Source organism: Micropterus dolomieu, linkage group LG11 (assembly GCF_021292245.1).
Source record: "Micropterus dolomieu isolate WLL.071019.BEF.003 ecotype Adirondacks linkage group LG11, ASM2129224v1, whole genome shotgun sequence".
In the NCBI taxonomy this organism is placed as follows: Eukaryota; Metazoa; Chordata; class Actinopteri; order Centrarchiformes; family Centrarchidae; genus Micropterus; species Micropterus dolomieu.
The window spans coordinates 6,684,592-6,711,780 of record NC_060160.1 but is presented as its reverse complement, the minus strand read 5'-3'; the positions used below and the strand labels follow the sequence as shown (position 1 = coordinate 6,711,780).

The 27,189-nt window shown below is 39.5% G+C and overlaps 4 protein-coding genes across 5 annotated transcripts; 3 read left to right on the top strand and 1 right to left on the bottom strand.

Moving 5' to 3' along the window:
- Positions 1-11: 11 nt before the first annotated feature.
- Positions 12-4,361, top strand: LOC123978817 (human immunodeficiency virus type I enhancer-binding protein 2 homolog). Its single transcript, XM_046062333.1, has 2 exons — positions 12-730; positions 1,797-4,361. Exons 1-2 carry the CDS (start codon positions 62-64, stop codon positions 2,214-2,216), a joined length of 1,089 nt encoding a protein of 362 aa, XP_045918289.1. The 5' UTR covers positions 12-61; the 3' UTR covers positions 2,217-4,361.
- Positions 4,362-6,748: 2,387 nt separating this feature from the next.
- Positions 6,749-10,933, top strand: txlnbb (taxilin beta b). 2 transcript variants are annotated; one of them, XM_046062320.1, is made up of 10 exons: positions 6,749-6,865; positions 7,318-7,567; positions 7,908-7,999; positions 8,089-8,259; positions 8,960-9,154; positions 9,451-9,570; positions 9,679-9,753; positions 9,843-9,935; positions 10,172-10,267; positions 10,417-10,933. In XM_046062320.1, the coding sequence occupies exons 2-10, from the start codon at positions 7,333-7,335 to the stop codon at positions 10,915-10,917; spliced, it is 1,578 nt and encodes a 525-aa protein (XP_045918276.1). In that variant the 5' UTR covers positions 6,749-6,865; positions 7,318-7,332; the 3' UTR covers positions 10,918-10,933. The 2 variants fall into 2 exon arrangements, with proteins under 2 accessions (XP_045918276.1, XP_045918277.1); XM_046062321.1 differs by having other exon boundaries at positions 6,762-6,858.
- Positions 10,934-20,744: 9,811 nt separating this feature from the next.
- Positions 20,745-23,674, bottom strand: oip5 (opa interacting protein 5). The gene is made up of 5 exons (XM_046062366.1): positions 23,191-23,674; positions 22,260-22,326; positions 21,809-21,931; positions 21,493-21,574; positions 20,745-20,995 (listed from the first exon to the last, which is right to left on the bottom strand). The coding sequence occupies exons 1-5, from the start codon at positions 23,360-23,362 to the stop codon at positions 20,903-20,905; spliced, it is 537 nt and encodes a 178-aa protein (XP_045918322.1). The 5' UTR covers positions 23,363-23,674; the 3' UTR covers positions 20,745-20,902.
- A 70-nt stretch (positions 23,675-23,744) lies between these two features.
- On the top strand, positions 23,745-27,147 carry nusap1 (nucleolar and spindle associated protein 1). The gene is made up of 12 exons (XM_046062322.1): positions 23,745-23,945; positions 24,160-24,228; positions 24,319-24,540; positions 24,770-24,926; positions 25,100-25,192; positions 25,317-25,429; positions 25,536-25,586; positions 25,690-25,868; positions 26,045-26,208; positions 26,301-26,417; positions 26,505-26,622; positions 26,730-27,147. The coding sequence occupies exons 1-12, from the start codon at positions 23,871-23,873 to the stop codon at positions 26,815-26,817; spliced, it is 1,446 nt and encodes a 481-aa protein (XP_045918278.1). The 5' UTR covers positions 23,745-23,870; the 3' UTR covers positions 26,818-27,147.
- Positions 27,148-27,189: the final 42 nt, after the last annotated feature.

Below are 27,189 nucleotides of genomic sequence, written 5' to 3'. Positions count from 1 at the left end.
CAAAACAGAGGTGGTGATCACAGCCAAACATCAATTCTCTGACGCGGAGGACTCTGACGGCATGGATGAAGAAGTTGATGACATCGATGAAGATGACGACGAGGACGATGAATATGAGGGTGACTCAACGCCAAAGCTGCGTTCAAGAAGCACGAGTCCTCAGCCGTGTGGAGTTACCTCTTTGTCAGTCACAGCCACCGCCTCTGTCCACGGCTATTCCCTCACCTCTCGGGGGACGGGCTTGGACCATAGACCTGTCCTCACAACAGACCAGAGGGAAAAGTCAGTTGATGAAGACTCTCTGACTATGCTGTCTCCAGACCAGGCCAGCTTCCTGTTTGACCCCTACTCTTCTTGTCTGCTCTCTCCTGGTTGGGAGTCTCCCATCAGGGAGCCCTCCCCTTCACGTCTGCGTTACCCGTCCCCGAGGCGAGAACTCTCCCCGCGAGGTCGCTCCTCTCCCAGATGGGATACCTCCCCGCTGAGACCTGGTTCGCCCGGCTTCACACCCATTCAGCACCTCTCCCCAGTCTCAGTTGAACGACCCATGTCTCCTGGTACAGAGCTGTCTGGAAAGCGAGAATCGTCAGTCAGAGGCAGACAGAGAGTTGTGCTGAGGGCGGTTTCACCACGCAGAGGTTCGCATCAACACAAAGGCAGCAGTGATAAAACCAGACACCAGGCAAAGATGGACATGGCTCAACAACAAGGAGCCTTTGGAATGGAAATGGTATGTAGCAAGATGCGTTTTGCACCCACTTCAACTATACCTCTGCCAAATAGGGTTTTAGTAGTGTTTGTCAATTAACAACATATCTTTAAAACATGCTTAGATTTGGATGACATTTGGTGGAAAGTAAAGCATTGGGCAAAGGAACAGGTGATTAGGTTAAGTAAAGGTTCTGAATTTTTAAAGGACTTCTGAACACTTTAAGATCAGTTTGGAACATTTTTCTTTTGAACTCTCACACATATGTTGATCCATGTTTATAAACTTGTGTGTATATATATATATAACTGACACATTTTGAAGGATAAGCCTTGTGATATTCTATAATTTACTTATTGTGAACAAAGCCTGTGTAGCTGAAGTCTGATAAAGCTTATACGCCAGCGAACTCCATTGCTGTCCAAAATCTATTAAAACACATCAGTGAGCCACACAATTGCACTGGTTACACCAAATGTGTATTAATCCCGAGCTGTAAGTAGTCCCCAACATATACACTATTCAACATTTTAGTTAAATTAGCTAAAAGCTACGTGCCCTACCTGTTTTACGAAGTTATTGAAAGTATATATTTATGACCCACTCTTTGAGAGTAGTGTCTGAAGTAGAAAACGAATTGGAGCGGAGTAATGCCTTTTTGGTTCTGGTCTTTTCATTGGATTTGTAGACTGTGACAACAACATAGTCTTTTTGTTCAAAGCTGGGGTAGGCAATTTATTTCAGAAGAATTTTTTGTTATATTTGTTGAGAACATCCCAACAACAATCAATAAATCAAATCTTGTGACACAAAAAAAGTGCCATCTGTGGCTGTCGCAGGACTGTAATAAGCACAACCAATCATTAGCCCACCTGCCTGTCTACCTGTGCACACTCTGCCTGTGCATTCACTATGAAAAAAGGGATGACTTGAAGGGAGGGGGGTGGATTTTTTTTCAGTTGTATACTTCCAAAATCTAGCTGTTTCTCACATTTCTGCATTTTTGCTAACTGGAATATATTTTCACATGAGAAATGATCTTGGAAACGTCGAAACTGCTCCTAATGCTGCCAATATGTCATTTCAGGATCAAAGGAGCAGCTTGGCTTCCACTCTGCCCGGTGCTGCCAGTTCTCATCACCAGAACATCCTCAGCCACCTCCCTCTTCACTCCCAGCAGCAGACCCACAGTTTGCTCCCCGTTGTTCCTGTCGGAGGCCTCCAGATGTTATACTCTCCGCCTTCCTCCAGCACTGATGTCACCTTTTCCTCAGCGCCAAGCCCCCAGAGCAGTGAGGGCCAGCATTGCAGCAGCAGGGAGGGATCTGTCCACGGGCTCGAGACAGAAGGAGAGGACATCAGAGGCCAGAACCAGCTGTCCTCCCATCACACCGCTCAGGAGAAAAGCCTCGACCCCGGAGTCACGGAAAGTAGACAGGAGGAGTACGTCCAGACCTGCTTGAAAGCCATCGCCTCATTGAAGATTACTACAGAGGACCCTCATTGAAAACCGCATTTTCTGTCTCCTTGATTTGATTCAGGAACGATTGCCTCCTTGCCACACCTGCAACTTTGTTGTCCATAGCCCTTTAGGCACATAACCTCCTCTTTATCCCATTAGAGGCAATATAACAACACTTCCTCTGGTCTTGCACATACTCTAGACAACTCCTTTTAAAATCTGAGTGTAGATCAAACCTTCAGAGTGAAGAAGAAACACACCCTGTCTAATGTGCTCTTCTCTTCAGAGACCTGAGAGATCTGAAATGATTGGATGAGCCGCAGGAAATCTTGCAAGGTGGAGAATCATTATTGGGTGCAGGTGCAATATGGAAAGATATTATGCTAATATGCCTTTGTTTGACATAGTAGTTTGCGTACAATTGCACATAAATTATATTTATGGATTCTGTACAAATGTCCTTAACATATACTCCTTCTTAGATGCATACAAACAGTGTATTTTACTGTATGTGTACTTTGAAAATAGACTGTTGTTTAATGTAATCATATCAAGGTGTGATGCAGTAGTGCAGTAAATAAAGACTATTTATAAGGGGAAAAGTGTGTGTATTATGAAACAGTCTGACCAAATTTTAAGTAGACGCTTCTTGTGCAGTTTGGTGCTTCTGATCAAGCGGCAAGGGTCTGTGCCTTTATTTTGCTTTTCATCATTTTGTTTTCTGAAGGTTGTTAATTAAGGAAAAATGTCGAGGTACTCTTTATTCAGAAGTGTCAGCGCTGTCAGAGAGTTCGTTCAAAGGAAAGCTTTTTCTTCTGTTTTTCCCGTCAGTTCCTCTGACAGACGGATGCAGCTTGATTTATGTGAAACAATCTTAAAAAATGTTTCTTATGTTGCATTTTTCTTAATGTTGTGGTTTGTATCTTGGTAAAAATGCATGGGATTTGCTATTGCACAAAAATAGAGGAAGTTAATATGTAATTATGAATACTGTAAGATGTATTTATATATTAGAACTTGAGCACTTATTGATACTGGTAAATATTTGACTACTATTTATATGGTATATCTGTACTTATGCAGCAGTGATGCAGTTATGCAGTGAGCCACGCTGGCATTGCTTTTAATCTCATGTCTTTGCTATGATTAAACAGTATTTTTTCTCTCTCTTATACAGATGACCATAAGCATTTTATGAGTTTTGACGATGCACTTTCATCCTTAACTGACTTGGTCAGTGAAAATGGGGGAGTAAAACATGTTATGTTCTGTTGTGGTTTTGAAACATTCCAGTCGTATTTTCACGTTGCTCATTTTGTGAAACATGTTGCACACAGATTCAAGGGGCTATGATGATCAGTCAATAGTGTGTTTTATTGCATTTCAAGTATAACTGGATAAATCAATATCACTTACTGTAAGTAATACTAAAGTAATGATTAACATCGTGAGTTGGTTGACTATTACTGTGCTTCAGCTCAAAATGTAAGTAATCACTCACCAAATGCATTACTTCTTCTGTATATATACGTGTATTTTTATGATTTAAACTATTTTTGCAGTGTTGAATTCTGAAAACTTTTTATGCGGATTGTTTGCATCTCTTTAAGAGGTAAAATATCTGCAGTTGACGTAACGGAAGTTTAATGAGAGTGAATAGCACAGTGTTGATTGCTAACACCGTGTGTCTCATCTTTAAAAAAGAAAAGTGTATTCATATCTTGAAGTGGTTATGTTACCAGTTTGAGAATGGATTTCAAAATCAGAAAACACTTTGTTCACTCATGTTTACATAAAAGAATTTTTAAAGGTGCACTGCTTTAAGTTTCCCTTTCTGAAGATGTATGTAGCTTTGATTTCATGGTTATGTCATTTTATTTGTCGTGGTAACGGTGCAAAATGCTCATAACATGTGAAGGGAAAGTGAAGCCTTCTATTTGCTTTTGCATAGAGTATGTATTCAGATTGTGTTTGTGTTTTGTTTTTATTGTGTATTCATATTTACTGAACTGCATTGTGCCTCTCATGTCTATGAAATTCCCTGTAAAACACACAGAGGACAAATCATTTTACCTCTCAGCTAAGATTTTTTGAGGAAAAAACCTCAGTAGCCAATCCGTTGTTAAGCTATTTGCATCAAAACTGGTTAGTCAGGACGGAGTGCCTCTTTTATGCTATGGGGACTTTATTGTTTGGTGCTCTACTTTTTCAGATTAAATTCAAAATTGTTTTAAAAGAATATACTTCTAACCCAAGGATGTGTGTTGCAGCTTATTTCATGTTTTTAACTTTATTATTGAAAATGGCTTCCATGACTTTCCACCTGCATAACTCACGATTGTTCAAATTAGAGCACACAAGGACGCGTTTTCAGATGAAGTCATTCACATTTTATTTTGAGGGGGGAGTCAGGAAAAAAATTGGAGAGACTCCTACCAGCGACATCCCCTGGTGAAAAATTATTACTGCAGTCATAACATGGAACAAGAAAAATAAATGAATGCTTCCAAATATAGTTCTCACCTTGTGGATAATATTGAGCCATTTTAACGTTGAGTCAAATTCAACAAATCCCCACTGTGTAACTGCAGAACATACAGTGTACTGCACTGTAAGGAAATACTGCATGTGTTAAGCATATATTAGGCAAGGAAATGACTGTGATCTTAGAGCGCATTATCTACTCTGGGTTGGGGTGGAGGTCTGTTCTAATTCTGGCCAATCAGAGAGACAGTTAAAATTTTTTCCCTCTCCTGCTCAGTGACTAGGTCTGTCAGGCCCATTTGTTAGAATAATTATATGGCTGTTAACAGCAACCCAGCTTAAAATAAAATGAGTACGGCATTTGTTTAAAGCAGCAGAGCCTCACATAAAATGGCTGCTGAAGAGCTTAACAGAAAAAAAAATGACAACGATGAAGCATTTTCATTGTACTCATACAGGCAGCTACTGTATGTCACGCTCTGAGGTAAATCCCTGCTTAGATTACAATCACAGGACTATGGTGTGTTTTTGTAAGTTGGGAGGACAGTACCTCTGTCCTCCCTCTCTCTGCTCAGAGCTGTGCTCTTCTGGTTTATTTTGAGGTGGTCACAGCTGTTGTGTTTGTGGTAGTAGACTGTCCAAGCCCCTCGACACTCTTCTTTTTCCCACTCTGGCCCTTGGTCCTGGTAAGACCCCGTTTGTTCATTACCCTGCTTCTTCAGGGATATTTACATTAAAATAGCATAGCAATTATCTTAAACTGTGTGCTTGAGATAGTTTCCAAACCTCTTCTTACCCTTAAAGGTACTAATAACTGTTTGTTTGAATTTGATGGCTTTCTGAAGCTTGCCAAGTTTGTTGAAAAACGAGGAGTTAAGTCAGTTGAGACTTGCCTGTGTCACATGTTAACAGAATAGGGAGAGATTAATTTTGTTAAGATAACACTTTTTATGTATTTATGTATTTCTCTGATTGTGCAGGACCACTGTTCCTTGGACAGTGAATAAATCAATAATGCCTTTTCCTACAGTAATTTCCATTTGGATATCTGCCACCTATAAAAATGCTGAACAGAAATGGGGTCACTTATGTAATACCAATATTTTTTAGTTACCAATATATTTATAGTTGGAAATGCATCTTTTGTACACACAACCACGGACACTGACATCAATAAGAGTGGATTAGAAATAAATAAATAACTTGCCCATATTAAGAAGTTCCTAAAATAGCCTGTGGGGTCTGGAACAGGTGCCATGTGCTCTGCTTGTGAAAGTACAGACAGAGTGAAGGGTGCACTAATTTTATGCACGTAAACAGGCTCTGGCTGTGAGCCTGTACAAAACAAGACAGATGAAAACAGGCACTAAATACACCGTATTACTTATTTTCAGTCACTGTGGTACACTAATAAGATTTGTTGCCACCTTAATTGACTGGGGTTGAATCACTTTTTAGTCAAAAAGCGACATTTACCTATATATGCCTGTCTGAAGAGGAAAGCACAATATGTTGTCAAGACCAAGAAAATACTGAAGCACATACAATTATTTTTTAAAAAAGCATCTGTTTGTCACTGAGCTCCTTCTAGCTGTTAAGTGCCTTGCTCCATGGTGGTACCTGCTGAGGGAGGTGGTGATTTAACTTTTCATTATAGATTAATCTGCAGATTATTTTCTCGATTAATCGTTTGGTCTAAAATATGTAATGTGAAATCCTGAAAAATACCCATGATAAAAGTCTTAATAACTCATAAATGTGTTGTTTTGCCAGACCAATAGTCCAAAACCCAAGGATAGTCAGTATGTCACAAATAAAAGCAATAAAAATGAATCCTCACATCTGAGAAGCTGGACCAGCAAATGTTTTGCATCTTTGCTTGAACATGTCCGTCTTTTGACTGATCGCTGCAGCTCTAATCTACAAAAGGCTAATATCAGCTGACATATCAGCCCGGCCAATTTATCAGTCTTGCTCTATAGGTTGTCTGCTCAGTTACAGTAGGAAAAGCACAGGTGTAACAAATAAAATTAATGATGGTGGAATTCCATTTAGCTGCTTCAGTTTCAGGGTCCTCGTGTTGTGCATGCTGGCTCACTGTCAAGGCTTACTGGGATACTGAAATAGAACAGAATCATTGTTAATGTTATTAGTAACACCTGGGCTTTCCATTCTAGGACATATGATGCCTGCTGTGGAAACGGTCTATTGTAATGCTTTTTCATGTATCCTGAACTTAGCAAATCTACTTTTAGTAAAACAGAAGTTGATTGAGTTCAGTACTATCACATTACATTTATTTAGGGTTAGGGTTGTGGACACTTATGGATTAAATCCAAAAACTAAACAGAAAGCAAGAAGGAAGTAACTAAGACACGTTAGTAACTTCTATGTAGATGACATTGATTTGATACTGATTGGACTCAGGCATATTCATATTAAAATTCACACTGAACAGTCAGGATGATTCTCAGTGGAGCTAGGTGATTGTTATTCAGAAAAGTTTCCTCCTCTTAATGCTCAGTGAACTCACAAAATGGGATGAACATGTGAAAATGTCAGAGTTTATTATGGGAGACTAATTCTTTGGATAACAATGTCAGGATGAGATGAATGAGACGTTTATTCATCAGGTTCATCACATCAACTATTTCCCTCTCAGTACTAGCTCAGAATAATGGAGGCTTGCCAGGAGAGCAGCCCTGCACCCCTGGGTCCAGAGGCGTCGCCAGCCGAGGGTCAGCACATTGACCTGACAGAGGACCTGGCCCAGCAGCTGGAGGACATCATTAGCACCTACCAGGCGGCAGAGATTCCCGCTGAGCCAGAGGACGCAGAGGAGGTCACAGCCATCAAAGAGGCAGACACCCGCAAGGACCAGAAACTGGAGAAGAAGATGCTGAAAAATCTAGGTGTTTTGTTTTTTTCCCAAAATGTTTTATTGATTTTTAACTGAGGTGGGTTTCATTCAGCTCAGTCTGCAAAAGTCCAAGTACAGAAACTGATAGGTATGTAAGAGGAGCTGTAAAGTGTGTAAGTGCATCCATCTGCAGCAGCAGATGAAATAGTATTTCAACACGCCTTACATAACTCGCAATCCCGGACAGGTTTTCCAAAATAAGTTATTTAATGAATAACTTCCGATTTATATATCAGAGCGCAATATATCTGATTCAACTCGTGCTCTGGGGTAATTAAAAAAATTAAGCCTGACTTGACTGACATGTGATGTTTAACTCTGTGGCTGTTTAGGGAAGGAAGCCATGCTGCTGATGCAAAGTTTGAACAAACTCAACACTCCTGAACAGAAACTGGAAGCCATCATCAAGAAGCATGCTGAGCTGGTGAGTGGATGAATATAAAAAAAATTAAGGAGAGTAAGAACATACCAGTGATAAGCATCTTTCCCCTTTGCATGGGGACCTTTTTGCAGTTGGAGGAGCATCGGAGTGATCAGAAGCAGCTGAAGGTTCTGCAGAAGAAGTTGCTCCAAGTGATGAAGGAGAAGGACCAGCTGCAGAGCGAGCACAGCCGGGCCGTGCTGGCTCGTAGTAAACTGGAGGGGCTCTGCCGAGAGCTGCAGCGGCACAACAAGACCTTAAAGGTACTTCAGCTCCTGTCATGTCTGCTCAGTGAAGTTTAGCTGGTATTATTTAAGAATAACTAAACACTTAAAACAGATTCCTTAGAAAGATTGTGTCTAATCTGAGCTACTGAAATTGTAATTTGATGTTAGGTGTTGATTTTTGGTGACGGGTGTTGTAACCATCTGTTGTAGCCTGCTGTGACGTCAGCTGGCATCAAAGATCAACCATTATGTCAAAGCTTCAGGATTTGACCTCTTAAACTGCCACACCCACAACTCATGTTGTGAAGCTTATTCTAACCAGAATATTTCCTTTTTAATTCTAGTGGAGCTCCTACAGTTTACAAATATATCGAATACAGCTAATCATGCTGATTTGTGTGATAACATAAATGAAATAATTAATCTAGAATACATTTACATTGGATGTACAGGAGCAGTCTTGGTGATTTTTAATATTTCTTCAATTACTTGTTGAAAGTGTTAGAACAAACATAATGAAATATTCAGCTATATGGGATACTGCATTTTAATATAAAATAAAATGTAATAGCAAAGTCAAAGGTTTTATGTGGCATTATGCTTTATAGATTGACGTGTGAAGTAACAACAGTATCTGATGCAACAACCTAAAGACACCCCTAACGCTACGTTACAGTGCTAATTGCAAATGTATACAAGCTTGTTTTGAGCTTTAACATCCGTCCCTGAAATGCAGGAAGAGACCCTGCAGAGGTGCAGAGAGGACGACCTAAAGAGGAAAGAGATCACCACCCATTTCCAGGGGACACTAAGTGAGATTCAGGCTCAAATCGAGGAACACAGCGGCCGCAACACCAAGCTGTGCCAGGAGAACAGCGCCCTGGCAGAAAAACTGAAGGGGCTCATTGCACAATACGACCAGCGAGAGGCGGTATTAATCCTGCCACATACTGAGCACACATGGGTTCAAAACACAACTTTGAAAGTGAATTTGTAAACCTCAACCTCAAGTGCAAACTTCCCTGACACTAGCTGAACTTATGTAAAAACCTTCCACATCTGGGCCTCCGTTCCAGTTTCAAACACATGAATTATTTGCACATTTCACCCAGGTCGTACATTTATTAGCTGCACTATTTTAGTTTTATGTAGCCAAGCTCCCTGAACAAGAAATGAAACAGATTTCTGTGTGAAAATGACTCATAAATTCACCTGAATGTCTTCCAGAACCTGGAAAAGGTCTTCAAACACAGAGACCTGAAAGAAAAGCTGCTGGAAACCAAGCTCACGCAGGCAAACATGATACTGAAGGAGGCAGAGGAGAAGCACAAGCTGGAAAAAGAGCGCGTACGTTTTGTGTATTAGATTTATCGAGTGCTACAAGCATTTGAATAACATATTTGCTATTCTAATCCCCTAATGCTCATTTTCATGAAACATTTTAATATTCCACAGCTGATAAAACAGGCAGCAGAGTATAAATTGCAAGTGAAGGTCATGAAGGAGCAAGAAAATGATATGAAGACCCAGGTACAGTAACAGGACATCATGGGCAAAAAAAAGTCTTTTTCAACCACTCTTGAGGCACGTATCATGTTTTTCTCACCATTTGTCCTCAGCTTGATATGTACTCCAGGAAGTTTGATGAATTCCAAGGCACGGTATCAAAGAGTAACACTGTCTACAGCGGCTTCAAACAGGACATGGACAAAGTAAGAAGTGTTTCACACAATATCTGAAGTCAGCTTCATGATATTTGTTATATGATTTAGTTTATCTGTGAATAGAAATATGTTAAAAACAGGAATTAAGAGATAAAAATCCCACGAGATTTATACTAACACTTAAAATCTGACAACCTGAATAATCCTACACTCTGTTGTGGTAGTTATTTTTAGAAGAGGCTTTGATTGTGTACTGTGAAACATGATTGTTCTTTGTGGTGTAGATGGCCAAGAAAATGAAAAAGCTGGATAAAGAGTGCCAATCATGGAAGAGTCGCTTTGATGGCTGCAACAAGAGTCTCATTGACATGGTGGCAGATGTAAGAAACATTTTTCTTCAGTCATTTATAGCCCAATACAAGGATGTGGTTGTTAGCCATAAATGTAACAAAAACACACCAGAAGGCATCTTTATACTAGAAAAGACAAATATTTCTCAATTTTACCAATACTTTTTAATCTTTTACAGAAAGCAATCAAGGAAAAGGAGTTTGAACTTATCACAATCAAGAACCAGAAGCTGGAGAATCTGTGCAGGGCTTTGCAAGAGGAGAGGAAGAGTCTTTATGAGAAGTTGCAAGGAGCTGGAAGCCAACCAGACAGCAACACTACTGAACCAACAGAGAAGGTGGTCCCTGAGGTGCGGGAGACCCCTCAAGTCCCTAAAGATGATCAGCCTGTGCAGAATACTGCAGCCCCTGCCGTTATTCCGACACTCGAATCTCCACTGACCAAGGAACTGGCTAAACTGAAGAGTGAGCAGGCCCGTCTAAAGGAGATCGCCAGTTCTTTCACAATCTCTCACATTATTCCCACAGAAACAGGCACTAGCCAATCACAAGGACTCTCTGAGGGCGTCCAGGAGCCAGAAGAGAGCCACATAGAGGAGAGTAACGGCGAACACCTCCAGGAAGTTGCGGAGGACGGATGCCAAGAACAGAGAGATTTGGAAATGGAGTCAGTTGATTAATGCTGCAACTACTGTGAAAAAGAAATCTGGTTCATGTGAGATTCATAGCAAAAAAATAATAAAAATGCTAGTTTTGTGTTCAGTATCCGATTCTGATTTTAGGTCCTGCCACATACACAGTCTTTTCTAACTCACAGATTAAACAGTAAAGAACATTTTGACACCCTTCCCTTATTTCCTACATACAGACCTTTAGAGTTGCAAGGTGGAAACAGCTACAAACTGATGGACAAAACTAATGAAATAGTAATAGTCACTGATGAAATGATTATAATAATGCATAGTTAATTATATATATATATATATATATATATATATATATATTCCTGTAAGAATTAAAATGAGATTCAAATTAGATTTAAAAGTTGTTATCGATTACTTGGCTGATTGGAATTCTAGTCAGGTTGAGCTATGTTGGGAATTACACAAATTCACCCAAATATTTCTACTGCTGTCTCCTAAATCCATATTAGATCCTACTTTAAGTTTTGAGTTGACAAAGGACAAAAGACTTACTACATACACATTTTACAGTATATACTAATCATCCTTATTTATTTTATCCACCAATATAGATTCACAGACTTGACAAAGCTCGTTCCAAAATCCCTTAAGACACTATACAACCATTCTTCCAAGCTGAGTACTTACCCTTGTGACTAAACTGATCTTCTTGTGTGAAATCAGTGGAGTGTACCTTTAAACTGAACTTTAATATCACCCCCCCCCCCATCAGCCCGGAGTGGACTTTTACTTTCATGTCGGTGTACTGATAAGAAATTGCATATCTTATCAAACTATTGCAGAACCACACTCAAACAGAAAATGTCTGAAAGAGCAGAACAGACTGCAGTCTCTTGTGTAAAAGCTCTCAAGGCTTTTGTTGAAAATGGAAAAGCTCTGCTGGACCTCGCCGAGAAAGAGAGCAGGGAAGGTAGGCAGCATTTTGTGCAGCCAGACAAGTGGACATAAAAATAGACATGCAGACACAGTGTTCTGCAGTTGGCAGGCGATATATGGTCGCAGCATGAGTGGGGGCAGCAGGAGGCCTGTCAATTATTAGACTTACAGATCCTATATTATGTTCATTTTCAGGTGCATACTTTTATTTTGGGTAACTTCCAATAGAAATTGTTTACATGCTTGAAAGTTCAAAAAACACATTATTTTTTTCATACTGTCCATTGCTTCAGTACCTCTTTTCACCCTCTGTCTGAACACTCTGTTTTAGTGCATGTCTCTTTCAGCCCACCCTCCCTAAAAGCCCACTTTCTTCTGATTGGACACTGATTTGTTAACCAGCTGATGTAGGCCTATGTTATTACTCCAACGTACGTCATACAAAGAGATGGACAGGCATCATTATTTAGTAACATCACTATCCATGAGCAAAATGTATATCTGATCATCAGACTTGATTGGAATTTAATTAAAAAAAATATATGCTTGACAACTAAAAATAGCTTTTTTGTGTGCGAGTATAATGAAAAGACAGATTCAAGTTCATAACAAATTTAATAACAAATTGGATGAAGCTGTCAAGTTCTTAAAAGAACTCCAGCACAGAGAAAGAAGCAAAACTCCTGTAAAAAAAGAGTTACTGTTTTCTTAATGAAGAAAACAATAACTCTGGAGTTAAGCTAAATACTGGTAGCTTAACGCCATCAGCTGTTAGCTGAAAACACCCCGCAGCTTCACACTGGCTTTTTTTCCCTCATAGTTTGGGGGTCATCAGACACATTGAGGACAAATATTTAAGTTAAAAAGGCATGATGAAGTAGATATGGGACCTTTGAAGAATGACCCCAAACAGACATACACACTAACTTCTTTTACTTTATTCCACACAGGCTCTGTCCAGGAATTCATCAGGCAGAAAATCCGCATAGAGCAAAAACAGTCACTGCTGGGTCTGATTGAAGCTGGTGCAGCTTTGTACAGAAGGTTATGAGCAGTACCCACAGTATATGAACAGCCTATGACTGCAAAGCTTTAAATACTTTTACTGCTATTGTAATATATACATATCCATTTTTTGAAAAAGTAAATAGATACATGAGCTTCATAACAACACAGATACAGCTTTTCACAGTCATGCAGAGATAAGTTGTTTTTTTTTTCTCAAATATTTTTCTAATTTCACAGTTTGTCTGTTAAGAGGAAAAAGGAGGCAGAGGATCTCTGGAGAAAAAACAATCAGTAAGTGCTAGAGCTGAAATAATTTGTCTGTTAATCGATTAGTTGAAATATTAGTTGATTTTTTTTAATTTTATTTCCAGCTTCATAATTGTGACTATTTGCTGTTTTTCTGTGATAGTAAAACAATAATTTGGTTTGGGTTTTGGACAGTTGATTAGATATAACAAGCTCATTGGCATTTTTTAAAAATATTCTGCCATTTCACGGACCATACGATTAATTAATAAAAGCAGATAAATCAATAATGAAAATAATTGTTGCAGAAGAAAATGATTGAATTGATCATCTCTGAGCATTTGCACCCAAAACATTTGCACAAAAAACATTTCTTGGTCAGGTGGTGAGGGAATGACAAATGACGTGATCAATTAGTCGGCCCTGGTCATCAAAAATATATACCTTAAACTTTTATTTAATGTCTTTGAAATATATTTCGGTATATTTTGAATTATTATTCACTCAGGCCACTGATGCAACCTGACATCTACTGATTGTGCAATTGCAAACCTACCTGTGCATTTATTGATTTCATTCAGAAAATAACTTACAGTCCTTATAAACACTATAAAGAGTAGTAAAAACTTTGTGGCATGACTTCTCCAGCTGTGTTGCTTTACGGGACGCAGTGCAGGACTTTCAGGAACTAGCAGTGAGTTACTGAAATAAATTATATTTTGGAAAACATTCCAATCATCAATGTCAGATCATTTTGTTTTACTGACTGTGGATGATGTAACACAGGTGCAGTGGGATGCCTTTCTGCTGCGTTTGGATGATGAGTTACAACTGAGTGCTAAAATACTGGATGGGGACCATCAGTCAAATTATATTTCGCCAGATACGTCTCTCATCGATGCCAGAACAGGAGAGTAAGTTTGATTTGTTTGTTTTTACGAACCCATACTTGTTAAGAAATCAAACTAAACACTGTGCTAGTTAAACATACATTATCTGTTAAAACCTTTGTGTTGGTTTGGCCTATTTAGCACTTCATTACGGTCTCTGTGTGTTTTGCAGAACAGTGACATTAGAGAAATATCTTGGGAAAGGTAAAAAGGTCCTGCTGGTGTTAATCCGTCAGTTCTCCTGTCTGCTCTGCCGTCTCCATCTTAAAGATCTGGAGAAGAGTCAGGTAAACACAAGAAAGTTAATGTTTAGTACAGTACTTGTGTTTTTCACCTGTTCAGACAGATACTGAAAAAGTATCACAAGATGTCTCTGTCAATGACGCTATATGAAAGGTTTTCATTACACAATATCTTATAATTAATAGAGTTTATGTTTGTTCTCAGCACTCAAAAACAGATGTTTAATTTTACTATACCAATAACTTTCCATAGGAAGCAGTTTTTTAAACTTAATACAAAATATTCCAGAGGTTCTGGAATAAAGCCATGAAGATGTTGAATCATTTTCTACACCTTGGTAAAAATATGTGTACATGACTTTGGCTACCTACTTTGAATGTAATTCTGAAAAGTCACAGGAAGGGAAGAGACTATGTCTGATGTGTACAATGGTCATGTCTGTAATTATGTTCATATGTAGTTCAAACATTATGATACGCACATGCACATTTAACATGTAGCTAACCTCCTCTTAACTCTGTTTTTATATTATTTGGTTTCAGTTTTTTTCTTTTTCTCCTAAAAAATATATTTGTGTCATAATGACATAATATGCAGTTTGGAGCATTGTCTTCTGTTACATGTTATAGGTTCATGGATATGTGAATTCTGAGTAAATTATTTTTAAGTTTAAAGTTCAGCATGGGTCAGCGGTTAGCACTGTCACCCCACAGCAAGAACCTTGGTTGTCCCAGGCCTTTCTGCGTGGGGTTTGTCTGCATGGGTTTCTCTGTGTGCTCTGACTTCCTCCCACTGTCCAAAGACATGCAGGTTATAGGTTAATTGTATGACTGACTCTAAAGGGCAGCTAAGGGCAATTAGGTGTGAATGTGAGTGTGTGCCCTGTGATGCACTGGAGACATGTCCGGGGTGTACCCTGCCTCTCGCCCCAATGTCAGCTAGGATTGGCTCCAGCCCTCCGCGACCCTGCATGGATAAGCGGGTATAAATAACAGACGAATGGAGGAGTTCAACATAATCAGAGAGCAGCGTACTCCTTCGGCAGCCAGAAAACTTATCAGAAAATTAGATTACAGACTCATTGAGCTGACGCTTTTATCCAAAGCGACTTACAATTGCTATACATGTCAGAGGTCGCACGCCTCTGGAGCAACTAGGGGTTAAGTGTCTTGCTCAAGGACACAATGGTGGATAGGTCACAGTGGGGGATTGAACCCAGGTCTCTCACACCAAAGGCATAGTCTTATCCATTGCGCCATCGCCACCCCAAATAAGCAAAAATAAGCAAATCTTTTCTGCAATAACCATATTCCGCTTGAAATATTTTGCACAGCTACCTTTGGATGTTATAATTCTCCTTTGAAACTGTGCATGTTCATTTCCAGATATGAGGTTGCCATCACATCTATGAATCTAGACCGGATCTATTATCATCCTAATTATCATCTTTTATCACAGTTTTTAAAGTCATATATCACATTTAACTTTGTCTCTATATATGACATTGTTTTTCAGAGGTCCCTGGATGCAAACTCAATTGAAGTGGTGGTCGTTTCATTTGGCTGTCAGGAGGGAGCTTCACACTGGCTGCAGGAGACTGGCTGTCAGTACGACATGCTTTTGGATCATGATAGGAAGGTCAGAGGTCGACAATAGGCGACGATAACTCAAGAGTTCACACTCATACTTTTCCTCACGGTAAGCTTGCAGTTGGGTTTTGTTGGGTGTTGCAGATATACGCAGAATTCGGCCTTGGAGCGTCTCTGAAGAAAGTATTAAACTTCAGTAACATGCTGCTCTATGCTGAATATGTGGTTGACAATATGGAGTTTCCCCGAGGGCTTCCATCGATTGAAGACGACATGTTTCAGGTGAAATGATGCTCGCAGCTGCAAAGACATTTGAGGCGGCAGTAACTTGATCATCTAAAGTCCTTATTCTCCAGTGAAACATGTATCTCTTCCACAACCATTTTCGTTTTATAATATACACAGAAAGATTATTAACTTTCATACATAATTATTTACTGATTTTATTTGCTCTGTATTTTTTAGCTGGGAGGGGACTTTGTTTTGGATGAACATGGGAGGGTGCTGTTCTCTCACGGCTGCCAGAGTCCCATAGACAGACCCTCAGTGGAGGACATTTTATCTGCACAGTAAAGATGCAGCTCCTTTGTGCACTAAACAGGTTAATTAAAGCAGAACTGAAACAGGTGATGTCAGCTGATAAACCTCTTGTATCAGTTTAAAATAGGAGTGATTGCTAGGCCAAGCTGTGAGCTGATACATAACAAATATGAAGGTTTACGGTTGATATGAGAAATATGAAAATAGAAATGGAACATTTTTTCTTTTGGTGGGTTTAAGTTGAAAATTATAGATATTTACATCCAATAAAATGTTACTGTACAATTATCTGACTCTTACTTTTATAATGAAACGGACAGAGATTACTTTGTTTTGAATATCTAATTAAAAACATGAATCTCTTTAATAAATATGTATATAGCATTGGTTCCTATCAATAGGCTTATACATTTGAGTTTTATATTTCCTGTATTTTTTGTAAACCCTTCCTCTTGTGTCTGTGTTCACTTTACTTCCTGTTCTTTTGGTTCTCCCACTTGTGTGATTATTTCCACCTTTGTCTCGTGATCACCTCCCTCTTTGTATATTTATGTTGGTGTTCTTCCATTGTTGGTTGTTGTTCATTTTCGTGAGTTTGTTAAGGATCCCTGCTAGTCTGCAGTGTTTTCTACCTGTGTTTTTGGATGCCTTTGTGGATTCTTGAACTCTGGATTATTGACTGTGCCATTAGGATTTTTGTTTAATTTATGTTTGGACTTTTTCCCTGCTTTGGACACTTGCCTTCCTTGTCACTGCGTAAGCCTGTAAATTTTTGTTGTTTTCCAATGAACCTTAAAAACCACATCTGCTCCACCTGTGTGTTCTGTGGTTGGGTAGAAATCTCTGGTGTTCTCCTGTGTCTGCTTAGCAAAACATGATAATACGGCAATTTTACATACTGCAGGTCAGTGTGGTATAAAATACAGGTGCTGGTCATATAATTACAATATCATCAAAAAGTTGATTTATTTCAGTAATTCCATTCAAAAAGTATGAGCATGTACAGCACTCAATACTTAGTTGGGGCTCCTTTTGCCTGAATTACTGCAGCAATGCGGCGTGGCATGGATCAGTCTGTGGCACTGCTCAGGTGTTATGAGAGCCCAGGTTGCTCTGATAGTGGCCTTCAGCTCTTCTGCATTGTTGGGTCTGGCGTATTGCACCTTCCTCTTCACAATACCCCATAGATTTTCTATAGGGTTAAGGTCAGGCAAGTTTGCTGGCCAATTAAGAACAGGGATACCATGGTCCTTAAACCAGGTACCGGTAGCTTTGGCACTGTGTGCAGATGCCAAGTCCTGTTGGAAAATGAAATCTGCATCCTCATAAAGTTGGTCAGCCGCAGGAAGCATGAAGTGCTCTAAAACGTCCTGGTAGACGGCTGCGTTGACCTTGGACCTCAGAAAACACAGTGGACCAACACGAGCAGATGACATGGCAGCCCAAACCATCACTGACTGTGGAAACTTTACAGTGGACTTCAAGCAACATGGATTCTGTGCCTCTTCTCTCTTCCTCCAGACTCTGGGACCTTGATTTCCAAAGGAAATGCAAAATTTACTTTCATCAGAGAACATAACTTTGGACCACTCAGCAGCAGTCCAGTCCTTTTTGTCTTTAGCCCAAGCGAGACGCTTCTGACGCTGCGTCTTGTTCAAGAGTGGCTTGACACAAGGAATGCGACAGCTGAAACCCATGTCTTGCATACGTCTGTGCGTGGTGGTTCTTGAAGCACTGACTCCAGCTGCAGTCCACTCTTTGTGAATCTCCCCCACATTTTTAAATGGGTTTTGTTTCACAATCCTCTCCAGGGTGCGGTTATTCCTATTGTTTGTACACTTTTTTCTACCACATCTTTTCCTTCCCTTCGCCTCTCTATTAATGTGCTTGGACACAGAGCTTTGTGTCATCCAACCTCTTTAGCAATGACCTGTTGTATCTTCCCCTCCTTGTGCAAGGTGTCAATGGTCGTCTTTTGGACAGCTGTCAAGTCAGCAGTCTTCCCCATGATTGTGTAGCCTACAGAACTAGACTGAGAGACCATTTAAAGGCCTTTGCAGGTGTTTTGAGTTAATTAGCTGATTAGAGTGTGGCACCAGGTGTCTTCAATGTTGAACCTTTTCACAATATTCGAATTTTCTGAGATACTGATTTTGGGGTTTTCATTAGTTGTCAGTTATAATCATCAAAATTAAAAGGAATGAACACTTGAAATATATCAGTCTGTGTGGAATGAATGAATATAATATCCAAGTTTCACTTTTTGAATGGAATTACTGAAATAAATCAACTTTTTGATGATATTCTAATTATATGACCAGCACCTGTATAAAGTTTGCTCCAAGAGTGGTTCTAGAGGAACTGAACTGAATTTGTTCTGCTGTATTTTAAGCTTATGGGAATAATTCAAAATTTTGGAAAATACGCATATTCACTTTCTATATTCACTATTCAAGAGTTTTGCTAAGATGAGAAGATCGTCTCATGTCTGTGCTATAGGTGTAGTCCTGGAGCCAGGAGGCAATAAGCCGAGCTTAGCATATAGAGGTGCATCTCAAAAAATTAGAATATCATGAAAAAGTTCATTCTCTTCCGTAATAAAGTGAAACTGTCATATTCTAGATTTATTACAGATAAAGTGACATATTTCAGGCCTTTTCGTCTTAATCTTGATAATTATAGCTTACAGCTCATGGAAATCAAAAATCCATGTCTCAGAATATAACAATATAGAATGTATATTACAAAAATGTTGACCTGAGAAGAGCCTTTAATCGCTGTCCAGTTCAGTACACACAACTACAATCATGGGGAAGACACTCAATGACCCCCACCACAAAGAGGATAAGCCACAGAAGGTCATTGCTGAAAGGGCTGGCTGTTCACAGAGTGCTGTATCAAAACATATTCATGGAAAGTTGACCGGAAGGTTAAAGTCGTAGGAAAAGGTACACGAGCAACAGGGATGGCCGCAGCCTTGAGAGGATTGTCAAGAAAAGCCGATTCAAGAATTTGGTGGAGCTTCCCAAGGAGTGGACTGAGGCTGGAGTCAGAGCATCAAGAGCCACCAGGCACAGACGTGCCCAGGAAATGAGCTACAAGTGTCCCGGTGCTAGTATCAAGCCACTCTTGAACCAGAGACAGCGTCAGAAGCGTCTTAGCAGCTAAGGAAAAAAACTGGACTGTTGCTCAGTGGTCTAATCTTCTTTTCAGATGAAAGTAAATTCTCTATTTCATTTGGAAATCAAGATCCCAGAGTCTGGAGAGGCACAGAATCCAAGTTGTTTGAAGTTCAGTGGAGTTTCCACAGTCTGTGATGGTTGGGGGTGCCATGTCATCTGCTGGTGTTGATCCACTGGGTTTTTTCAAGACCAGAGTCAAAGCAGCGTCTACTAGGAGATTTTAGAGCCCTTCATGCTGACAAGCTTTTGGGCATTTAGAAAAGCGCTATATAAATGTAATTTATTATTATTTTGAGAGATGGACTTTTGATTTTCATAAGCTGTAAGCCGTAATCACCAAGATTTTAACAAAAAAAGGCCTGACATTTAACTTTGTGTGATGAATGTAGCATATATGAAAGTTTCGCTTTTTGAATTAAATTACGGGGAAAAATGAACTTTTCCACAATATTCTAATTTTCTGAGATGCACCTGTAGACTGGAAGTAGGAACAAACAGCTTGCCTGGCTATCGTAAAGCTAAACTTGTCTACCAGCACCTCTAAAGCTCAGCAATTAACACACTGCATGTAGTTTGTTTAATCTTGTCACAAAAAGAAATAGGAAATCAACAATATGGCTTTATAGGAAGCTACTATTTTCAAACAGTCAAAACAGTTTATATATCTAACACCTACACCAAACAAGTATGTATTAAAAAGAGTAAAATACAAGTGATGCTTAAGTTCTTGTGTGTGTTCTTTGAAGAGTAGCTATAACATAAGTGTGTTTACAAAGTGTTTGACAATTTAAAAAGTTGTGAAAATGGTACCATGTTAAGCGAGTTCAGCTCAAAGTTCAGCAAAGGCTGGCACAAACTCAGTTTTAGAGGTATGTATGGACTGAAGTGTTGGACAAATGTGAATTTTGACCTTTTGTTGGTGCTAGATTAAGTCGAGGGATCAAGTCTGGAGACCATAAATGTCTGTATGAGATGTTATGTCAATCCATCTGAAAGTTGAAGAGATATTTCACTCTGGATCAACTGAATGAGCCACACTGCTTGCTTGGCTAAAAACATTATCAGCATTCTTTCACAGGTGTGGCAAAGTTAAAAATGGATTTAAGAAGTCTAGATAAGTTTGACAAATGTAGACAATAATTAGTACTTCTGTTTAAATATATGCCCACACTACAATATCCACAATGCATCTGCAGAGATTGATCTAATGAATGAGACTTAGACCCAAATGCCTGCATCACCAAAAATCATTTAATGAGAACAAAAATCACAGAGAGAAAAAACAACAAAATTTACAACACACACTACAAGAATGACTGAAAAGCAGAATGGAGAACACATGGTCCCTAAACCTAGGACTAGCTACAGTCTACATCGCTTCTGTACACTACTTGTCCAATTCACTGTTAACTCTCCTGTCGGCCAGTCTGCTCTTAATATTTGCCATGTGATCCAACTGTGCTTCAAACTGCTGTCTCACCTGGATTGGAAAGAGACAAAGAGTTTCAGTAAAAGGGCATTGTTTTGTTTTGTTTTTTGCCCAAGGCATCAATCATTCCTGCCTGCCTGATTTTCTTTCCACAGTAGTCCTTTGTCACACTTATATTTGAACATGGGTTATAGCCTACGGTGTTACTCGGGTGTCACACTCAGGCCGAATTTTAATTAGTTTAAACAACTTGTACTCCTCGGGGGGACACAATTAATCTTTAAAAATGATTAATTAGTTGTATAAAATGGCTAGATCATAGCAAGTCAATTAATCTCTCACAGAACAAGTGCTCATATGTCACTACAGTACCTTCATTTCATTCTGCAACCATGTGTTTCATAATGATAAATAAACTACCTAGATAGTACTCACATTTTAAGATTACTGTTATTATGTGAGTAAAAGAATGAAATGAAGCACTGATGATGTACATACAGATATAAATCATGGTCGTCCGAAAAAACAATATTCGATTTCATTCTCACCTTATTCATGCTTTCTCCGAAGGGCTTCAGATCAAATGTAAGTGTGGATGCTTTCACCATTGAGCTGCTGTTGAGGATGTAACTGCAGACAAAAATAGTAAAAGGGAGTTTTGAAGTATCAATAGAATGAAAAAGAAAGGAATGGTCACTTATGAATGTCTAAAAAAAAAAAAAACGTGTAATTGGTCTCTAACCTGAGCAAAAGCAATTCATACAATGGACAAAGCTCATAACGCACTTGTTTATTTTAGCCTCTCCACACAGCAGTAAACCTGCACACAAGAAGTCAATAAGCTTGTGTACTCGCAGAGCTTACCAACTGATGTTTGCTTTGTAGAGGAGGAAGATGGAGCGAGCCATAGCTAAATGCGACGGGGCTGAGTGAATAACTTTCCCCACAGCACAGAAGCAGCCGCTGCATTTTAGACAACTGTAGATGCTGAGAGGAAACAACAGCAGTAGAAACAACTAGGACACTGACAGAAACCTTTCATTATGGTGTATAAGGACATTTACATTCTACAATCTATGCATTACTTTATTGTATCTATGTAAAGCCTGTATGTACGTGTCACCCGAAGGTGGGACTACAACAAAGCTTCTAAGATGTACATGTTAATTTACATAAATTAAAAGAATTGAAATTACATAACACATTGCCTCTACATGAACATAAAATTTTATCCAGTTGCAACACCAATATCCAATACTAAGGCATGTTTGCAGCTCTCCAAAAGCCAAAATACCATTGGTTTTTTTTCACTCACCAATTAGCCATCTCTCCTTTATGTCCTGATTCCATTGCATCACCGATGACAACATCATCAGTTACTTCTGAAGGCAGACAAGAAGCAAGGTATTGATTATTATTACTATTAGTATTTAATTCACTATTACTATTTATCATGCCACTTCTGTTAATTATGTAAACTACTGTGCATATCCACACTCTACGCCACCACCTATCCTCCACTTACAATGCTGTCCTTTCATCACTTCCCAGGAAACTCAACAAACGTAACCTATTGGCCTCAGGTGAAGATATCAAAGACGGTCGTTCAGTCTTGGCCTCGGGTTATCCAAACAACCATAACGACTGTCGTTACAACAGCCAGGAACACTAACGAACCAGCGGTGTAGACGATCCTGGCAAAAGACCCCACTGAGGTTAAATTGCTGAGTTTCCCTACCAGTCAGTCAGAACTGAAGAGGTCCCTTGGATGAGGGACGAAACGTCTTCTAGTATTTTCAACCAAGTCCAGCTGCCCTTGACTTCAATCTTCTTTGGATACCACATCCTATAGTTTTCCTCAACTATAGTAGTGAAAACTAATTGTACACAACTAAGTCATGTGATGTCAACTGAACAAACTCCATCCACTGAAGAAGACAAGGTCAGGTTTCAAGCTACGAAAAAATCTAGTAAGTAGACCTTAAGTTCATTTTTAGTCAAAATAATGTTACAAAATTTCTCATTAATAGGTCATTTTTCTGTATATAAATTAATGAAACCATGCGATTGGCTCCTCAGGGCCACCATAAACCCATCTGCCCATCACTAGTCCAAGTACAGTAATAGTTACACTAAAGATACCCTACAGACACACAACAGGTCCATTTACCAACATGAGCTGATTTCAAACAACTCTTATATTGTTTCCCGAGAACAGTACTCGGCGAGAGATGACCTGAACTTACTTAGGCACATGATAGAGTCCATACATGTGATCTCCCCACAGACGCCGAGAGAGTCGCCCAAAACTGTGTTGCATTGCTGACAGTGGAGAGTCATCCGCTGGTTGTGTTCTGCCTCTGTGGCCAGGATTCCATCACCAGTACGTTGGATTAAGAGGCTTTCGTCAAATTCCATGTTAATTAAGTTTTACGGAGCCTAGCTAATGTTAGCTGTCCCACTTTCGACTTCGTATTTAAGTTCGGAGGAATCATAAAACAGGATGTCCCTTCTTTCTGTTTAACCTCGGCGCGCTGAGACGTTAGTGTGCTCGTTACCTTAACACCGCCACCATCTGGCTCCATGACAGAAATGCTGCCAAAGAGTAAGCGTTGTAAATAAAATTAAAATCCAAATTAATAATACGATTTTTTTTTACTCATCTTAAGCGTCGAAATTTAAGTGAAAAAATTAACCGACAGTTAATTAACGGCTCATATTTTACACTAAAAGAACGCGGAAAAAAAAGACTCTTCGCTCTGATTGGTTGCGAAGCACATCCGGTCATGCACAAGAGCCAATCAAATGTCCCGCGCTGCTGTGTTTTGAATCGGAGTACGTTTAACCGTCAGGCGCCTCCACATTAGAATCCAAACGTGTGTATGCTGATTTCTTCTCACAAAACGGAATAAACTATCACACAAACATGGACTTGGACTCCATGAAATATGCGGAGCTGCGAAGCCTTGCTAAGGAGCTCGGGCTTAAGGCGAACATGAAGGTAACGGAATCGAACTTTTTTCTTTTAAATAACAGCAGTATTTTTAAGTTATTCTGAACTAATGTTAACGTTAGGTTGATGAGGCTTTTCCAGCTTTGTCAACGTTAACGTTACGCTAACGGTTAACGTGTAACGTTAAGCTAGCATTAACATTTTATGCAACCGGGCGATATACTCTACTAACGTTAGCTAACTTTTTTTTGTTCGAAAACAGGCAGATAAACTCTTGAAAGCGATCAAGCAGCATTATCAACAAGAAAAGAACAAGGAGGAGGAAGGGCAGGTAATGAAATCTTGGTCAACATGCGGTTTCATTGCAGAAATAGTTGGACATGCCTTTTTGGGTAACGTTATATCTGATGTGTATTCCCAGGGACAAGAGAAAGATAACACTAACGTTACTGTTCAAGAAGACGACAATGCGACAGAAGACGGTGCTCAGGAAAATGAAGACTCATCTTGCAAGGAAGAAGTTTCCAGCCCCACTGTGTTTGTGAACACACGTCGAGGCAAAGGAAACTGTACCAAGAGAAAGCTCTCTGATACTGCAGCCGTGACCGAGTGTGATGCCAAGTTATCTCCAAGTACTGTAGAGGTATTGCACATCATAACACACTGAAAATATAAATACTTAACTGTTGCAAAAGTCCAACTAAATAACCAATAAAATATACATGTTTGCATCCTGGCACATGTTTTTGTGTATGTGGATCCCCCACTCCTCATTGGTACACATATGCAAAGTTGGTACAGTTACCTTATTGTAGTGTAAATTCATTGTATTCTGGAGAATTAAAAACATTAACAAGTGTTGTTCCTATAAGGGTGACACGGAAGTGGCTGCATCTGTTGAACCCTGTGGTGCAAGGGGTTCAAAGAAGAGAAAAGTGTCCTGTGCCAAGGATTCTGACAAAACTGAGCCTCTTGAGGAGCCCCAGGTCCCTGACATTAAGGATGAAGCACCCATGCATGATGATGCAGGTCAGTAGAATGGTTTGATGAAAGAGGATAACAACCTTGATTTATTCTGCTTTTGAATAGCCTGTTCCTCTGAGAGCCTTAAATGTTGCCACTGTCTTCAGAGATTCTTGACTTTTAACATGCTGTTATGATCACATACTAACCCTTTATTTTACATACATTTTTGTGTCCAGAAAAAGCACCAACAGTGGCCAAAGCTGGTAAAATCCCTCGTTATCAAAGGCTTCAGCAGAAGAACAAGCCAATGTTGAAGCCTGTCACTCCTAGTAAGTGTTTTTTTTTTCTTTTTGTTTGTTGTTTTATTTTGTGATTCTCCCACCTAGAGACCGCATAATAGTAAGGGAGTTGTTTTCCCACCACAGCCTCTTAAAATAATTGTGTCTTTTGTAGACTTCAAAAAACTCCATGAGGCACATTTTGAAAAGATGGAGTCGATTGATTCCTATGTCCAGCGAAAGACTAAGCAAATGGACACTTACAGGAGTTCAGTTAAAGAACCAAAGGTACTCAATAGCTTCCTGGCTTATTATTCAGAACATTTTAAATGTTATATTTGTCAGTGAATTTGATGTTTTGGTGTCTAAATTGATATTCCATTTTTATTTTTAGAAACCTTCAGACAAACCTAAACTACAGCAAGTTGATGGCAAAACTCAAGTGGTAAGTATCACCGCCATAAATTTACAGACAGTAAAGTTGCAGTATCGTAACCAGAGTACAGAGAAGTTGATTACATGTATGTATGTATGTATATATTCTACAGAGGGCAAATACAAGTCGTGCGTCCATGTTCAGCCCTGTGCCACTGAATAAGACAGCAGCTGAGGACAAACGCAGACACACTTTGCTCTCGGCCCGTAAAGTTCCTCTTAATAAACCTGCTGTGAAGGAAGATGCTCCGTTCAGACCGTCAGTCCTTTCCGCTCGCAGGATCAATGTTCGGTGAGTCACCCTTCTTCCTCAGGTATTTGCTGGGACTGCAATTAATTTAATTAGCCACTAGTGTTGACTCCCCCATGAACTTCAGCAAGTAACCAACCATTGCTGTAAATACTTGCACAGGTGCTGTGTATGTAGTATTCAATGCAATACTTACAACCAAATGTGTTTGTATGCAGGTTCTCAGAGGCCACTCATGACAATGAGCATAAGAGGTCCTTACTGAAGACACCGGCACGCAGGTCTCTCTGTATAACCTCAAGCACCCCACTAAAGGCGACTGCTGATGACGGAAAGCCCAACAATGTCAAGACTTCAGTTTTCTCTGCCACCAAAACTTCAGGTACCTTTACCGTTTAATCCTTGGAATGATATCTGAATTTTCCTGTAGCTTTGTGTAGAGTGAGTGATTATTTCCCCCCCTGAATTCCAAAGGACCATTTGTTTTCACCGGCAACACAAGTACTTCAACAACCCCTGGAACACACAAGAAGTCCAACTTTGATCTGAAGGCGAGTCTCTCTCGTCCCCTCACCTACAAGCCTCATACAGGTATAAAACCACTATTTAATTTATCTCCTTTGCTGAAATATGGTATCAGTAGACACCTGAATTCGTGATGGTTCATTCTCTTTATAGGTAAACTGAAGCCGTTTGGAGAGACCAAAGAAAACACAGCAAACATGGCATCGGGAAACAAGTCACTGATCTCAAACTCTCATCAGAAAAATTACAAACAGCACCAAGTCCAGACAAGGTATGTCTAAAATCAAAGCCCAGCACTGGCTGATATTAATTAGTCTCCCATAACAATTTACTCTCCCGGCAATAGTCTTTCATGGATGTTTCTGCATCTCATTTTAGGGGGGACCGGAGAGCAAAACATGTGGAAGACCGGAAGCAGAAGAAAGAGAGTATGCTTGGTGCAAGAAGAGGCCTTGTCATGATGTAAAAATATTGTGCTTGTTTGTAGGCATTTGTACAGCCTCTTGTTCCAGTGTAAATATTTTGTTGTCTGCAGCTGACATTCATTTATTAAGTCTCTTTTAGCCCATCATATCAAAGTAGACAAGCTCACATTTTCTGCTACTGTCTGCATTTAGATTAGATTTGTGCATTAGATTTAATGTCATAACTTTGAATTATGACTGAGTATTTTGATGTGTAGAGAATCTATGTCCTGTTATGCTGCATTTGAAACTGTTAATTTTGTTCTTAAAAATTTGATGTTTGCTGTTTTTACTCTGGGGGGGGATGCTGATAAATACATTGGTACAAAAGACTTCCTTGTCTGAATTCTGTTTTTAAATAGTCTGTTTTCCAA